At 41.2% G+C, this 17,854-nt stretch overlaps 1 protein-coding gene across 3 annotated transcripts in view; it reads right to left on the bottom strand.

Moving 5' to 3' along the window:
- DPYD (dihydropyrimidine dehydrogenase) overlaps positions 1 to 17,854 on the bottom strand; it is a 1,270,977-nt gene that overhangs the window by 617,825 nt on the left and 635,298 nt on the right. For all 3 annotated transcript variants that reach the window (XM_033915764.1, XM_033915766.1, XM_033915765.1), the window contains one exon: positions 17,017 to 17,186. In XM_033915764.1, coding sequence (XP_033771655.1) covers positions 17,017 to 17,186 — 170 coding nt within the window. The remainder of the gene's footprint in view (positions 1 to 17,016; positions 17,187 to 17,854) is intronic.

Genomic DNA, 17,854 nt, shown 5'->3' with positions numbered 1-17,854 from the left:
AGTAAAGGTGTGGAAAGTCAAAATAAAGAGTTTGGTTTGTGCTTAATTAAAATAAGTACCTGTATACAGTGGTGCCTCACACAACGAACTTAATCCGTTCCAGGAGCAAGTTTGTTATGTGAAACGTTCGTTGTGTGAAACGCGTTTTCCCATAAGAATACATGTAAAACAAAATAATTCGTTCTGCAGCCCTACATTTCCCTCCCTCCACCTCACCTTATATGCAGAGTTTGCCAGCTTTCTTTTTCACCCAGCCGCACGCTTTCAAAAAGCTGTGCACGCGCAGCTGCTGAAGTTGATCAATGTTCTCTTCTCCTGCAACTTCCGGTTTCCGGTTGCGTCAGAGGAGAAGATTGAACAACAGAGCATGCGCGCATGTGCTGCTCTTTGAAAGTGTGTGGCTGGCCGAAAAAGAAAGCCGGAAAACTCGGCATCTAAGGTAAGGTGGAGGGAGATGATGGAACACTGCATTCAGACAGGAGGGTGCTGCTGTTCCCGGCTTCGGCGAGAGTAGTTCCGCCCCCCCCCCCGGGCCCCTCGGGCGACTTCGTTGTGTGAAACGAAGTTCGTTATAGGGAGCAAGACAAAAAGTTCGTTATGCGCAGCGTTCGCTGTACGAGGCGTCCGTTATGCGAGGCACCACTGTATATGTAAACTGCTTTGAATGTGTAACCATAATAAGCAGTATATCAGTCCCGTTCCCTTTAAAATGATTTTTCTTCCCAATTTCTGGGCATTTTTTGTGTTTGGTCTCTTAGTTCTTCCAGGTGTATATTGTCTGCAGGTAAGAATGTTTCTATTTGCAATTGACTATATGCATGTTAATTATATAGGTACCTATTTGAACTGAATGCACCCACTTGAATGCACATCCCTATTGAAAAGAATTTCCAGGCATCCTTAATTTGCTGCCTATGCATTTTATATCATATAGACTCCAGGAAATGGCTCCCTCTGGCATAATGCAAGTGGTGAAATGAGCACTATAAATACATCTGAAACTGAGGTCATCCCCAACATACCCTGGCTTAGACGTGAGATTCATTTCTACCTTGCCTTGTGTAAAATTAAAATTTGCTAACATCACACCATAAGAAACAGTACATTAATATGTTTAGAAATCTACTACTTGTAACTTACACTGTAACTTTCTGTGTGTCAAATTAGTTATAACTTGTACTGGAAACCTGGCATCATAAGGACAACCATATCAAACTGTAACCAGTAAACTGTATATTATTATTAGCCCCTAGCATGTAACAAGTTAGGATAAAAACTTGCATCGTAAACATACAGAAATGATGTATGATAAACCTGTAACCCAGGGGTAGGAACTCCGGTCCTCGAGAGCCATATTCCAGTCAGGTTTTCAGATTTTCCCCAATGAATACGCATGAGATCTATTTGCATGCACTGCTTTCAATGCATATTCATTGGGGAAATCCTGAAAACCCGATTGGATTCCAGCCCTCAAGGAATGGAGTTGCCCACCCCTGTCCTATCTCCTATTAACCTGTTCAGTATCCATGTTTTAATCATTCCCACCATAAATAATACTCTAATCCCTTATTTGTCTGTCTTGATTAGATTGTAAACGCTGTCAAGCAGGGACTGTCTCAAATGTGTTTAGTGCAGTGGATCCCAACCCTGTCCTGGAGGACCACCAGCCAGTCAGGTTTTTGGGATAACTTTAATAAATATGCATGAGAGAGATTTGCATATAATGGAGGTGACATGCATGCAAATCTGCTCCATTCATATTCATTAGGGCTATCCTGAAAACCTGACTGGCTGGTGGTCCTCCAGGACAAGGTTGGGAACCACTGGTTTAGTGCACAGCTCTGTGTACAGTGGTGTAGTAAGGGGGGATGGGGCGGTCTGCCCCAGGTGCTGTCTTGGTGGGGGCGCCGGCATCCCTCCTCCTCTCTGCCCACTGCTCCTTCCCACTCTTCCCCCCACCGCAGCACAAATTAACTTCCTCCCCCCCTCCTCCACCATACCGCTAGCTCTTCGCTGGTGTTAGCAGAAACTCCATCCTGCTGCTCGCGCCAGTGTTAACTCTTCCTCTGACATGTGTAGAGAATGGAGTCGATTCAGCGAATGGCCACTAGGATTGTTTCAGGACTCAAGGATTTCCCATATGAAGAACGTCTGAACAGGCTGCGCTTATATTCTCTCGAAGAGCGCAGAGAAAGGGGGGGACATGATAGAAACATTCAAATACGTCACGGGCCGCATTGAGATGGAGGAAGAAATCTTTTATCCTATGGGTCCCATGGCGACAAGAAGGCACTCGCTAAAACTCAGGGGGGGGGGGGAGGAAGATTTCATGGGAACAGCAGGAAATACTTCTTCACCGAAAGGGTAATTAATCGATGGAATGGTCTTCCATGTCAGGTATTTGAGGCCAGTACTACGCTCGACTTCAAGGAACGTCTGGTGGGGTCGCTCCAGCGGAATGCTTAAAAAATGGATTCTCAAGGAGGGAGGGTTCTTGAGTGGGCAAACTTTTTGGGCTGTCGGCCCTTTTCTGCCGTCATACTCTATGTTTATATGTTTCACTTCTGAGTCCTACTCCTAGGAAGTGACATCAGAGGGAGAGCCGACGCGGAGAGCAAGTTGGTGATGCTGCTTGTGCCGGGGAAGTTAAAAGAGGAACGGGGATGGATGCGAGCATGGCAGGGGGCGGGAAAGGGGCGGGGAAGGAGCCATGGGGGGGAGGGGGGTCAGAGAAGAGGGGAGGAGTGCTGCCACCCTGGTTGCCTCTCACCCTCGCTTCGCCACTGGCAGTGTATGTGTACTGTAGCGTGGCCGGCCCTCAAGACTAGCGGTAACCGGTCCACGCTTATAATATTCCCTCAGCGTGCTTCCCCAAGAGGGAGGAAGACCCTGTTGTGGATAAACTATCCTGTTTTCAAAACAAAATGGCTTCACACAGGTAGGTTTTAAAAGAAAGAACTCAAATTTATTGTTCATCCGAACAGGTCCAAACAAAAATGCATGAAAAGTAACAGACTCAAAAGGTCATGGCAATAATAGTGCAAACAAAGTAATATTGTGTTTACCAGCCTGGTCTGGTTAATTTTCCCAGAGTTTTACTAATGTCCCAGGTAAGTTCTACTGGCAAGTAGTGAGAACAGTCCAAAGTATAATAGAGTCTCTGGCAGACTTTAATTATCAAATAATAAAAAAACTCTGAGCAGTAACAATGTAGCCGTGCTTCTCTCTTCCCTTCAAGCATACAGGAGTGGAAGGATATGAGCTTTACCAATACAGCTCCTTGGAACAGCAAAGCACAAATGAAAAATATAACCCCCAAACATACTATCCGGCAGTCATGCAAACTGACTCCCAATCTTCAGGGTTTTCACAGTTCTCTCAGCAATGCTTTGCCCATGTGGCTTAATTGAAACAAGAAGTGCCCAAAATCGATTCTTATCTTCAAGATTCCAGAGATGTTATTGAAAAGTTAACTGACATTAACAGCGAGTTTTTTCCTTTCATATTAGCTTCTTTTGATGTCTCTGCTTTGTATACTTCCATCCCACAAGAGGAAGCTTTGAACATCATTAATACTGTATTGGAAAGAAGAGAAAGACCACATAATATTCCCACAACTTTCTTATCTAAACTTGCCAGAATCTCAATGAAAGAGAATTTTTTCATTTACAACAACAAGTACTACAAACAAAAGAAGGGAGTAGCTATGGGGGCAGTTTTTGCCCCCTCTGTCGCCAATTTATACATGGCGAATTTTGAGTCATGTTGGATAAAAAATTCCCCATTCAGTGAAGCATTGTATGGATGGCACAGATATATAGATGATGTCCTGATATTATGGAAAAGCAGTGAGAAACATCTTCAAAATTTCCTGAAATGGCTCAATAACTGTGACGAGAATTTAGTATTTTCAATGAATTGGTCCAAAACTGAAATTACATTTTTAGATTTGTTGATAGTCCAAAAAGAAGATCATTTTGAGTTTGACACCTTCACTAAACCCACGGACAGAAACACGTTTTTGGACTTTCGTAGCTGCCACCCTTCTAGCTTAAGAAATAATCTCCCTTTTTCTCAGTTCTTGAGGTTAAAGAGAAATTGTTCTTCTCCCAAAACTTTTAAAGTAAGATCCAAAGAACTGACAGAAAAATTAGAAGCACATGGCTACCCGAAGAAAATACTAAATAGAGCTTTAAAACGCACCAAATATTACCACAGGGAATGGTTGTTTCAAAAAAAGCCAAGTAATGATAAGTTTGATGATAACATTGTAACATGTGCATTACGATATTCCACTGATGGTAATGCAATAGCTCATATCTTGAAAAATAACTGGAAAATCATGGAGACCAATCCATTATTTGAAGATACACAGTTATGGATAGCCTTCTCTAGGAATAAAAATTTAAAAGAAATCCTATCTCCTACAGTATGTGAAATAGAAAGACCGATTAAGCCTATATTATTGGGTTTCTTTAAATGTGGACATTGTAATATCTGCAAAATTACCATATCACAGAACGAGTTCAAAAATCCCACGGATGGTAAAATATATAAGATAAAATATTTTTTAACATGCACTACTGATAACATTATCTATGTTATCATTTGTCCATGCAACAAACTGTACGTAGGGATGTCTACAAGACCGTTCAAAATAAGAATGGGAGAACATAAGTCCCTCAATACAAAAATATTCACAGAGTCCAGTGAAGAATTCACCCAATCAAGATGAATTATTAGTGAGGTCCGGAAGGGGTATCAGACGGCCCAACAAACAGTGATGTTTGAAGGGAATAACTCTTCATTTGCCCCACGGTACCTCCTCCTCCGTATTAATTCTACTTTTTTTACTTTTATCAATAATTACTGTCACTTTTAGTCATTTCTGGTGCTTAAGTCTTCTTATTTCATACAATTATTCATGAATCTTAATTCTGAATACTTAGCTTTCAGCCTTGAAAAACATTCCCCTGAACGCCAACGCGTTTCGAATTCTTTGTCAAGGCGACATGGGGAAAGCTATTGTTGTAAACATGCATTACATACCGCCACAAAACTTATCAAAGGACAAAGAATTCGAAACGCGTTGGCGTTCAGGGGAATGTTTTTCAAGGCTGAAAGCTAAGTATTCAGAATTAAGATTCATGAATAATTGTATGAAATAAGAAGACTTAAGCACCAGAAATGACTAAAAGTGACAGTAATTATTGATAAAAGTAAAAAAAGTAAAATTAATACGGAGGAGGAGGTACCATGGGGCAAATGAAGAGTTATTCCCTTCAAACATCACTGTTTGTTGGGCCGTCTGATACCCCTTCCGGACCTCACTAATAATTCATCTTGATTGGGTGAATTCTTCACTGGACTCTGTGAATATTTTTGTATTGAGATACCTTCAAACAATTATTGAGAATATATAGTAGTAAGATAGAACATAAGTCCAACATAAAATGTTCTAAACGTAATGCTCCCCTGACTGAACATTGCATCGAAATGAATCATTCTTTCTGGGATTTGAAATGTTTTGCTATTGATAAGGAAATGCATACAGTAAGAGGAGGTGATAGAAAACGCAGACTACACCAAAAGGAATCTAGATGGATTTTTAGATTAAACACGCTGAAACCGAATGGTTTAAACTTTAACATAGATTGGTGTTCCTTTTTCTAATTTTACTAATAACTTTATCAAAAACTTTATATTCTTTTAAATGTTTACCATTTCTTTAAACATTTTTTCATTAAAGCAAGGTTAGTCTAGCACATGCGCATAGGTTAGCATGACATCATATACTATGAGAATAAATGCGCAAGCGCGGCGTTCTCAGATCGCCAGCGCCATTTTTATGTGTTAACTGAAGCTGAGTTACACAGTAAGTAAGTCCTGTTAAAAATTCTTGATCACTTGCATAGTTTTTTTCATATTCACGTTTCTTAATCTAACTTATTGTTGTTGTTGTTGTTTTTATAGTTAATAACTTCAAGACCCCTGATGAAGCCCATGTTGTGGTGAAACGGGTCCTGTAGGGCGTTTAGCCATATAGCTAATACTTTGGTCACAAGTTACTTCATAAAAAGATAAGTGCGAAAGTTTTAACACTTATTTATTCATAAATTATTGCATGTAGCACTTTACAACTTGTTGAACCATATTTTGCACAAATTCACAAATAATATTGCTCGATGAATGATACCTCATACCTGAATAAGTTTATCTCAAACACTCAAGTGCTTGAAAAACACAGGTTTCTGAGAGCATATTAGTGTAATTTGTATTTGCAAGAATTTTCATTCTCATAAGTCCTCTTGTCTTGCTTGTTGATTGTATTTTTTGAGAGGACTCAGTCCATTACAATATTTTGAGTATACCTCTATTTAATTGTCCTTAAGCCAAGTTCCTGCAGCAAGCCACCCAGCACACAAAAAAGTCCATAACAAAACCCATCTCTGAAAAACACACACCCAGCCAGTTCAGCTTACTTCCATGGCTTCCGCACATTCCAGCTCTGGAAGGGAACTGCAATCCATGTCCTCTGGTACCTGGGTCTCTTATGCTTGCTGGTCTGCTTCTGGGTCAAACATTTCCATGTCTGTGGGCTCGGGAGAAGGTGGAGCTTCCTTCCACTTGGGAACTTCCTTTCCTTCCTTCCTCCTCCTGGACAGCCAGCTCTCCAAGTGTTCTACGGCTGCTGTGCCCCGCCCAGTCCTACTTAGGGGCCGGGCTTCCTCCAGCTGAGGCTGCTTCCTGCCCTGTTTAGCTAGCCTCTTACAAAATGGAGGATTTAAAGGGGCCCTGCCAGTTTTCACCAGGCTATGTTCTAAAGCAGGTCTGAACACAGCCAGGGCTTCCTGGTCCTGTTCCTGCCTAACAGGGACAAAGTGATTAGTCCAGACCAGTTTCAGGGGTAGCTTTTTATGATTCTTCCCTGGCACAAGGCCGGCATTGGGCTCGGGTTTGTGACAGTACTACCACTATAGAAATTAGTAGCAGTATTTTGGCCCTATTCAAATTATGAGGGTTTTTTTTGCATTTTGCTTTCTTCTGCCTTTAAAAATCAACTCCTTATCTTGGTATCAATCCACTGCCACATCCATTCTCTTGAACTTCAAATTCTAAGATAAAGGTCTCTAAGTCTCTCCTCGAGGGCCGCAATCCAGTCGGGTTTTCAGGATTTCCCCAATGAATATGCATGAGATCTATGTGCATGCACTGCTTTCAATGCATATTCATTGGGGAAATCCTGAAAACCCAACTGGATTGAGGCTCTCAAGGAGGGACTTTGAGATTCCTGTTCTAAGACCATCATATTAGAACTGTGTCCTGTTTTAATTTAGATTGCTGTTGCATTTGACCTAATAAAATGGAAGAAGTAGCAAAGGAAAATACTGCAAGCTTTTCAGAATAACCTGACGTGACCCAGATGAAACTTACCAAGGATGCATTAGTAAAGTATGCTAATGTGATCACTAGCATTAGTGTCCATTAACCATGCTGTTAATGCATGTAAATTAGCTCCTTATCATTTAAAAGCAAAATATACACTAATGACATAATGCTATGCAAAATTATGCTAAATAGTTCATTACCTATTAGTGCAATGCCAAAATAAGCCTACAAAATGCTTCACAGACACATTAATACAAATAGTTTAACTAAATTTCAAGGAAGTGTAGTTAAGTTTTTTTTTTTACAAACTGTTCATCTATCCCTTTTGCCTGTTAGTAACACTGGACATTAGTATGTGAAATAAACACTGCATTTGTTAGTGAATTTTAGTACTTTGGGCCTAGTACTTTTCAGGCGGAAGGGAAATTCTTAGCATAATAGCAGCAAGCAAGCATGAAAGGGATGATTTCCATGTAACAAATGTAAAGGTTTAACTTGACATACGGAACTTTGTAACATTTTAAAGAGAAGAATAACCATACTGGGTCAGACCAATGGTCCATCTAGTCCAGTATCCTATTTCCACAGTGGTCAATCTTGCCTATTTTATGAAAGCAAAATAATTTTGTTCCAGCTCTGGCCGAACTGCAGGAATACCTAGGCCCAGAATACGTTTAAAACCATGCATACATGTGTCAGCATGTAAAGTATAAATGGTCATGGATTTGATAAAGTTAGTTACAGTTTATTATACTTGATATACTGCCTTTAAGACCAAACTCATTCAGCTGTTTACATAGTAAAAACAATAAAACCCCAAAAAAGAACTACATATACTACTTTCTGTGGTACAACCAATGTGGTTAAAAACAAAACCACTGTGGAGAAGATGATGTTCAAGATGCAGGCTTTATTAAAAGTTCAATCCAATAATCCAAAAAGAGAGAAACCTAGGACCCAAAACGTTGGGGACTCTTCTAGGCTTATTCATGCTTTCATGATTATTCTTTGTTACCCTCCAGATGTATTTTCCCTAAATGTTTCTTTATTTTCTTTAAAGATTGTAGTTCATCCCCCTCTCCTTTTGTATCGGTAATTATTTGTACGTATACATTGTATGTTTATTTGTATAAAATTGTTTTATTTTTGTCTCCTATTTTTAAATTGTTATACGCATTGAAGTTCTTGACATTGCGTGTACAACAAATTTTTAATAAACTTGAAACTTGGACCCAACACGGTCTGTGTTTCGACAAAACTGTCTTCCTTAGGGGTCCCTGAAAGTTCTGATACAGAAACTCGTGGATCAGAGGCTAAAAACGGCTCTGGGCAAAACGCTGCACAGTTGAGAAGTCCCGTCATTGAGGACTTCTCAACTGTGCAGTTTTGCCCAGAGTTGTTTTTAGCCTCTCATCCACGAGTTTCTGTATCAGGACCTTCAGGGACCCCTGAGAAAGACAGTTCTGTCGAAACACGGACTGTTTTGGGTCCTAGGTTTCTCTTTTTGTGGATTATTGGATTGAACTTTTAATAAAGCCTGCATCTTGAACATCATCTTCTCCGCAGTGGGTTTGTTTTTAATCAGATTTTTATTTATGTGGAGCATTAAGGGTCAACCTTTTGTTTGCACAACCAACGTGGCTTACATTTATCACATGCAGGTACTTTCTCTGTCCCTAGTGATCTCACAATCTACCTTTTGTACCTGGGGAAATAGAAGGTTAGGCAACTTGCCCAGGATCACAAGGAGATGCAGTGGAAATCAAACCAAGTTCCCCTGATGCTCAGCCCACTGCAATAGCCATTAAGCTACTCTTCCACTCTTAGTACTGTTCTAGTATGAGCAGGTATTACCATGCAGTTTTATACTAGTCATGTTTCATACTTAAAACCCACTTTATACAGGGTAAACGTGTTTAAATACTTTCATAATGTAGAAGATTTGGAAAGGTAGTTGAAAAAGGGAAGGAAGGTTCTTTTCAATTTATGACTTGTCTTATAGCCTTTAAGAGGAAAAGGAAGCCATCTTAAAATATTAACTTCCCTATGATGACATTGAGACTTCAAAAGCCATAATGTCGGCATTCACACTCATCAACCACTCCAATAATAAAAGATAAATAAACAACTCTTAGAACAACCAGGCATGTGGAAAACTATCTGTCCTCAGCTTTATTATATGATTCCACCTTTACATTAATCATTTCCAACAATTAACTATTTAATTCATATAACATGTGTAAGGTTAGATGGTTACAAATCAACTTTCAATTTAGTTCCAAGCACACAACACAATCCTCAGGCAAGGTTCACAATACCATCAAACCTGCCAAATCCCCTAGGACATATGACAGTAATACACACAAATCTGCAACCCCACTTTTGAATCAGGACTCCTTCCATATATTTCCATAAACATTATGGAAAATGTGAATTTCCCCCACAATGCTGTTGTGGCAAGTTCCAACCACTACCTACCCCACTACCCAAAGAACCCACAACAGCAACCAGGAAGGAGGGAGGGTCAAAAAAATCCATCCTGCCCATTCTGACTATAAAACAAAAACTATTTTCCTCAGAAAACAGCAAAAACATCCACCACCCAACAGACTCTGATTGGTGCTAATCTACCCCTCCATACCTCCTCCCTCACACACACACTTCTTTTTCCCCAACCCTCATGTATGTTTACTCAGCTAGATTATGTCATGTTCCTACTATGCCTCCCAATCTCCCTATAGCTGCAGGCTGAGTCGACTATGCCAAGCATTTGATTAAATCATGTAAAGTGAGAGGTCTCAATAGGTAATTAAAAAATATATTCTTGATTTCCCACTGAACTCTTGGAGCTCTCATGTATGAGAGTCTATAGCACCTGGTGAAAGTCCTTACATAATAAGGCCCTTTATTACATGACTCCATCTGGTTTTTATAGAACATCATAGAGCTCAGCAGAGACAGTTTATACATATATATGAATGGAAAATATAAATATTGCTTGATTATGCCAGAAGATCAACCTGCTCAGTGTAACAGCTACCAAGGAAGAGTATGAAAAGCTGAGACAATTTTACCTATCATTGAACTGAAAGGGTGGAAAGACGCAGGAATATACAATGATGATTCTGCAAATATGTTAACAAAAATTAGGCAAAACATGAGTGATGACTTTCTCAGAATTATTTTGGCTAGGGTGTTATTATAAAAGAGAAGGCACATAGCTGCACATGCACCACCTGCTTTATAAAGTTAATATATGCATAATGGGGTCAAGTCTATCAGTTGGCATTTCCTTTTTGGTCAAGGGCCTCCCTGATTCCGTGTGCCCAGGGTACAGATGCCCTATAACAGCTAGCCCATGGTCAGGATTAGCAAGAGACTGGGTTTCTAGGCTGAACAGAGTTTATGTGCTGCATCTATACTTCAACAAAAATTTTCCCTTACACTGGACAAAAATACAACAATAAACCGACAATGACAGTGTTATTAGCCAGTCCTATAAAACTTCAAATAATAATAATAATGTGTAAATGACAGAAACCTTGAGAAACAACTTTCAATCAAAGACTGACCCCTTATTTAAAAAAAATAGGTCCTACTCAGGATGGCAACATGGGATCTCATTCATAGGGTCCTTTCTTAGCATTAATTAATCCAAAAGTGCTTATGTGCTCCCAAGATTAGTGTAAAAAAAGTGTTGAATAAACAAATGTCTGTAAATCTATAAACTAACTTTGAAACGATTGATGAGTCAGTTGTACAAACATATATATAACCCATTATTTGATTAGTGTAACTCATTGTTGGGTTGCCCTCCCAAAATTTTTAAGAGATTTACAAATAGCTCAAAATGCTGTTGCTGGTTTAATCTCACATAATGCTCTTTCATTGGTTGATGATTCAATGGCGTATTCATTTTAAAACGTTAACGCTAATTTTAAAATTCTTTATGAGCATCAACCACTTTGTCTAGCTGCAACCCTAAAGGTTCATCTGCCAGGACGTCCCCTACATTCAAGTAAGCAGGCACTACTTGATGTTCCAAATTTTATGCAAATTAGATTGGAGACGTATAGGGACTCAATCATTATGATCCTGGGACCTCAGATATGGAACTCCCTTCCAAAGGAATTGAGACCCCCTATTGTCAAACCGCGTTAGGGTTTTTTAAAAAATCACCGGCCCGCTGCGGTAAAAGTTCTGCCACTCACAGAATTCCTATAAGCAATGGAGCTCTTACCGCAGCGACCAGCAATAAAAAAACCCCCTAACACAGCTTGATAAAGGGAAGCCTGAGCTCTTGAGCTTATTTAGAAAACTTTTAAAAGCACATCTGTTTTCTCAGACATTTTTATGAATTAAAACAGAAACATTAGACATTGTTCAGGTTTTTGAATACTTTGTTCTATGTCTTGAAGAGAAGTATGTTTTAATGTTATATCTATTCTATATAAGTATGTTGTAAACCGTGTAGATATGTGGTACAAAAGAAATTTTTAAATAAATACAGTAAAATAACTTTTCTGTAACTCGGATATATAAAAGGAGACACTGGATCTGTTCATAAATCAGAACCAGCTTAAGTCATGAAACATGAATTCACTGCGATAAAGCCAATTTATTTTCAGCAAAACAACACTTCCCCCTCTGTATTCGCAAATTCCGTATCTACGGAATCGCTTATTTGTGGTTTTAAATCCAAAAATGCATTTTCATTTTTTCAGGCTATTTTAAGCCCTGTAAGCTCCCCCCCCCCTTAAGCCTTACCTGGTGGTCTAATGGGTTTTTGGGGCAGGAGCGATCTTCCCACGCTCCTGCCCCCGTGCAGATCACTCAGAGGAAATGGCTCAAGAGACTATGGGAGCTGAAGGCAGCCATTTCCTGTGAGCAATCTGCATGGGGCAGGAGCGTGGGAAGATCGCTCCTGCCCTGAAACCCGCTAGACCACCAGGTAAGGCTTAAGGGGGGGGGGGGCGCTTTCAGGGAAGCGGGGGTTAGGGGCAGAACCGGCCCAAATATTATTTGCATTTTTTAAATATTTGTGGGACGGCTCTGCCCCTAACCCCCGTGAATACGGAGGGGGAAGTGTAGTCATTTCTGTTGCTAAGAATGTCCCATACCATGGGTTTCATTGCCAAAACTGCTTCAAGGACTTGGGTGGTGACAATTAGCACTCAGGGTCAATATTCAAAGTGATTTTGCTAGTCAGAAATGGCCCCTGGCTAGTTAAATCACTTGTTTGGGTCTGACCAGTCATTCTCAGTGGCATGTAACTAGTTAGTGCTACTGAAAATGAACAGTTAGGGCTGGATTCTGTAAACGGTACTGTTATCGACAGACACCTACAAAAATGGTGCAATTCACGTTTCAACAACAACAACACTTTATTATTTCTATAGTGCAACCAGGCAGTGGCATAGCGAGGGTGAGTGGCGCCCAGGGCACTGGTGCCTCTCCCCCACTCCTTCTCAACCTCCCTTGCCACGCACGCGCCCCCTTCCCTTCCCATGTGCTTTTATAATTTTCCAGGCAGGAGCAACATCACAAACTTGCTGCCTACTTTGTGTCGGCTATCTGTCTGACATAACTTCCTAGGTGCGGGGCCCGGAAGTGGCATCAGAGACAGGTGGCACTGACGTGAGCAGCAAGTTTGTAATGCTGCTCATGCAGGAAAAATAAAAGAGGTGTGAGGGGAGAGAATGGAAGGGGCGCACTCACTCAGCAGGAGGCAGAAAGGAGGACAGGTACCAGCGCCCCTACAAAGACTGTGCTCGAGACGGACCGCTCCCCCTCTACTACACCACTTTTGCAAGGTGCACACAGAGCTGTACAATGTACATTCAACACACGGTACCATTTGCAGAATTGCAATTACGTCAGAAGTAGTTGCTGGAAATGTAGGCCATGGTTTTTACAGGCCAACATTTACAGTGCCTATCTGTGATGAGAATTATGTCTACAAAGGCGCCTACCGGCTTCTACAGTACTCCCCTGATATTCGCGAGGGTTCCGTTCCAGGAACCCCCGCGAATATTGAAAAACCGTGAATACAGTTTTTCGTCCGGGAAGGCTGGAGAGGGCAGCTGGAGAGGCAGGATAGCGCAGCTGGAGCGCCAGCAAGTGAAGGAAATCACTCGCGGTATGCTCCGACCGCCTCTTCCTGCACTAAAGTCAGGCTTCACCAATCAGGAGCTGCTTTGACACATAGCTCCTGATTGGCGAAGCCCGACTTAAGCACAGGAAGTCCCGGTCGGAGAATACCACAAATGACTGGGACCGTGAACTGCAAATTACGGGGGAATTGCGAATTGCGGGGATCGAAGGGTATAAATAGAGGATTACTGCACAGGTCCTGGACCTGTTGGGCCACCGCGTGAGCAGACTGCTGGGCATGATGGACTTTGGGTCTGACCCAGCAGAGGTATTGCTTATGTTCTTATGTTCTTATGTTAACACTGTACATCCACTTCCAGCACACATCATGACTACTTTTGATGTAGATGCCAGTAGGCTCCTCTAGGGACGTGACTTGGTTGGCAGTCTTTGTAGGCTCCTACAGGTACCATTTCTTAAATTAGTTTTTAATTGGTTTTAAATGATGCAGTCAATTATTGTGCCATTTATCTCCAATTTAACTTTTTAAGTTAGGTGGCAGTAGGGCATCTACCACAGCCTAACTTACAGAGTGGTTTTGAGAATCAGACCCCTAGGGGCTGATTTCATAAACGGCACCTAAATTGACCAGCGCCTGAGTGTCCGTCACGCTTAGGCACCCTTTACAGAATTGTGGCTAGCCTCACCTATATAAAACTTAAGCATCAGAAATGTAGATGAGGATTTTAAAGGCATACATTCCAGGTACCTATGTTTTTGTAGAATCACGCTTAGTGGCACCTAACTCAAAATCCGCCTATAGAAACACCCAGTTAGGCGTTAGGTGCCACTAAGCGCATTGCGATAGGTGCCTATATTTTATAGAATCAAATAGCCTATCGCCCAATTACATTTTTTTTAAACCAATTATTGAGGCTGTTAAGGGTATTTTGCCAATTAAGTGAGGAACCTAAGAGGCGTCTAACTTTAAGTGCCCTTTATAGAATCATCCCCTTAGAGCCTCTCTCAAAGCGTATTTTCAGGACGTTCAAGGAGTAGAGTCAGCACTTGGCTGGTTATATGTCAATATTCAGCACTTAACCAGCCAAACTAACAATATAAATTGGACCACATAAATGTCAGTCCTGTCTTTAGGCCATGCCCTTAGCCGGTTAAGTGTTAAATATTATGAGCAACCGTCTACGCTTAAGCCAGCTCCATAAACCCAGAAATTTAATGCTGAAGCCCAAACATGACCCAGTATTGAATTTCCAGGCATAACACCAGTGGCACTCAGCAAAACACTTAGCGCTGCCAGGTGAATATCAGCCCTGTGATATTTATTGACACTAATCTTTAGAGCACATAAACACTTTTGGGCTACTTCATGCTAAGAAAAGAGCTTTTGAATGAGATACCCATATTGTTACCTTGAACAGGGCCTATTTTTATAAGGGATCAGTCTTTGAGTGAAAGTTGTATCAGTTATATATTATTATTATTTTTTGAAATTTTATAGAACTGGGAAATATCATCTAGTTTCCAGCCATGATCCAGAGTAAAGATTCAGTGCCACAAATGGAGAAAAACAAGTAGAAAATATCGGTGCCTTAAAAAAAACAAATATTTTGCTTTCCTGCTACATTATCCTTCAACATGGTGGTTTACTGTTGAAATTTCAGCACTGCAAAAAAAATCTTACGACATGGAGAGTAACTACAGCACAGGGAAATCCAGAGTAAACTGTTGGCTCTAGGTACCTCATCTTATTACATCAGCTAATATGGGCTCTTTTTACGAAGCCACGTTAGCGGCTTTATCGCAGGCACATTTTTAGCGCGCGCTAACCCCCGCACTAGCCAAAAAAACTACCACCTGCTCAAGAGGAGGCAGTAGCGGCTAGCGCGGCCGGCAAATTGGTGCACGCTATTATGCGCGTTAAACCGCTAACGCGGCTTCGTAAAAGGAGCCCTATGTGGTTAACTGCATAAACAGCTGTCCTAAATGAAGCAGAAAAAAAAATCAACCACCTACCAAGGGCCTCCAAGGTGGGAATACCAAAGCAGTTCTGTAATGAAAGACCCAACACAGGCCGTGTTTCGGCATAATTGTTTGCATCGGGGATCAATTATTGAGATCCACTCTGTCGGTAAAACATTATTCAATATCCTGAAAACTGAAGAATTAATAGTTTGCCTCACTAACAGTACTTCTCAAATGCCATTGCAGCAAATGACCTTGGGGCATGCCAAGCTAGATGGTCATCTAGAGTGGCAGCTACTGAGGGGAGGTCAGAAGCTGCTGCATTGAAAGCAAAACTATAGACCTTGAGAACCACACAATTGCAAGGAGCCATCTTGTGCTTATCCCTATGTGGGCAGTTTTCAGAGAGCAAAAAATGTTGAAGATAGAAAGTGAAGTAAATTGGAAAACTCCACACCGTAAAAAATTCCTTCACTTGTTAGGGTTCAAACATCACACTTCCAAAAAGGCAACAATTGCTCAATATGTAGAAAATTAACGTAGTTCCTTCAATAAATGGCAATAAGTCCATCATAATTTACTCATCCTTTATTCGCAGTATAGTTAGCTTGCCCCAACGATTATATTCCCGACGGGACCCATTTCGCCCAAACGGACTTTTTCAAGGGTTCCAGGGAGCACTGATTGCTGGCCTCCTCTCATTAGCGGGGCTGGAGCAGTTCTGTTTGGGCGAAACGGGTCCAGTCGGGAATATAATCGTTGAAGGAACTAATTTTCTACATATTGAGCAATTGTTGCCTTGTTGGAAGTGTGATGTTTGAACCCTAACAAGTGAAGGAATTTTTACGGTGTGCAGTTTTCAGGGAGCCCATTTACCTGGATAAATAGCTTTGGGAAATTGCCCTCATTATGTAAATATTTACAAAACGAAGTATGGTGTTTGTTTTCTGCAGGATTGTTCTGAACCTTTGATGTTGGGATGATTGCGACTGTTGCATTTATCAAAATCTTGGGAGGAGTTTAGGGACTCGAGAGAGGGAGAAAAAGCCAAAAGGTGCCGAATATCTTTGAACTGGCCCTGCGAACCCACAAATTAACTTCATAGCTTTGATTACGGCAAGCTACAAACATATAGGGCTCCTTTTACAAAGCCGCGCTAGGGCCTTAACGCGCGGAATAGCGCGTGCTAAATGGTCACGCGCGCTAGCCGCTACCACCTCCTTTTCAGCAGGCGGTAGATTTTCGGCTAGCACACGCTATAGCGCACGCTAATCTGGTGCGTGCGTTAAAAACGCTAGCGCGCCTTTGTAAAAGGAGCCCATAGAAGGCTTTTGAATGGCTAAAAGACAAATTTTTGCCTAACTGAAAACAGAATTCATGCCTTTAAAAGTGAGAATTGAAATTTCAGCAGATATTTAGTAGAAACTTCAGGTCTCAAACCATACAGATACATTAATTAAATTCATAATGCCAAGATGTATTACGTCTCACTGTAAATGTTCATTTAGCCAAAATCTGCCTGTTAGTCTGTCAAGCAGCTGTTTGGTTTACCTCTTCTGGGACAGCTCGTATATTAGTGAATCCTTTCCTGAACGCCACAAATACACGGCGGGCTCCGCAGCGTAAAGCAGATGTTGCACAGTCAAAGGCAGTGTCCCCTGCTCCAAGTACAATCACAGTTCCTCGTATCAATGGCAGTGGAGAGTGACAGGCGCACATCCCTGAATGATGAAAGGACAAATCCATTTGCAAGCAGAGAAACAATTTCTGCATGACAGCTCAGAAATGATACGTGTACTTAAAGCCGGTGTAAAACTGCACCATGCAGTTTCCAAGCATGGAGTATCGCTATCAAATTATTCTACTTCACTGCAAGACAGCTTTATTCGGATTTTTTTTTTTTTTAAGATGTGCTCATAGGTGTGATTTCATACCACGCATAGCATGTTCCCGTCTGTATTCTCTGCAGAGAAATTCATGCTGTAAAGATCTCTGATGGTTTTACAATTGTCACCATTATTCTATGATTTTATGCATGAAAATGAAAATGCAATGTTATACTCCTGCCTATCAATCCCATTAAATGGCAAAGGCAAATATATGGGTTAATGTTTAAAGGGACCTGCACAATTTAGCAGCTGCCACTATGGGGATAGCTCTAAAAGGAGCTGCCCAGCTCTAAGCAGTAGAAAGACATAGAAGTGTATCCCCGCTGCTCATTTGTGAATGCAAGCGGCCACACACACATGCAAATTACCTCTTGTGGAACACTGACTAGCAGCAAAGTATGTGCCACAATTTAATGGCACCTACCTTGCCTACGGGTGGTTGCATGGGTGCAGAATGGGCAGAGTGTGGGCAGGGTGACAAACACGTGCATGATTTATAA

This window comes from Geotrypetes seraphini, chromosome 12 (assembly GCF_902459505.1).
Source record: "Geotrypetes seraphini chromosome 12, aGeoSer1.1, whole genome shotgun sequence".
Taxonomy (NCBI): Eukaryota; Metazoa; Chordata; class Amphibia; order Gymnophiona; family Dermophiidae; genus Geotrypetes; species Geotrypetes seraphini.
The sequence above is the reverse complement of the archived record's forward strand: the minus strand, read 5'-3'. Positions and strand labels throughout refer to the sequence as shown.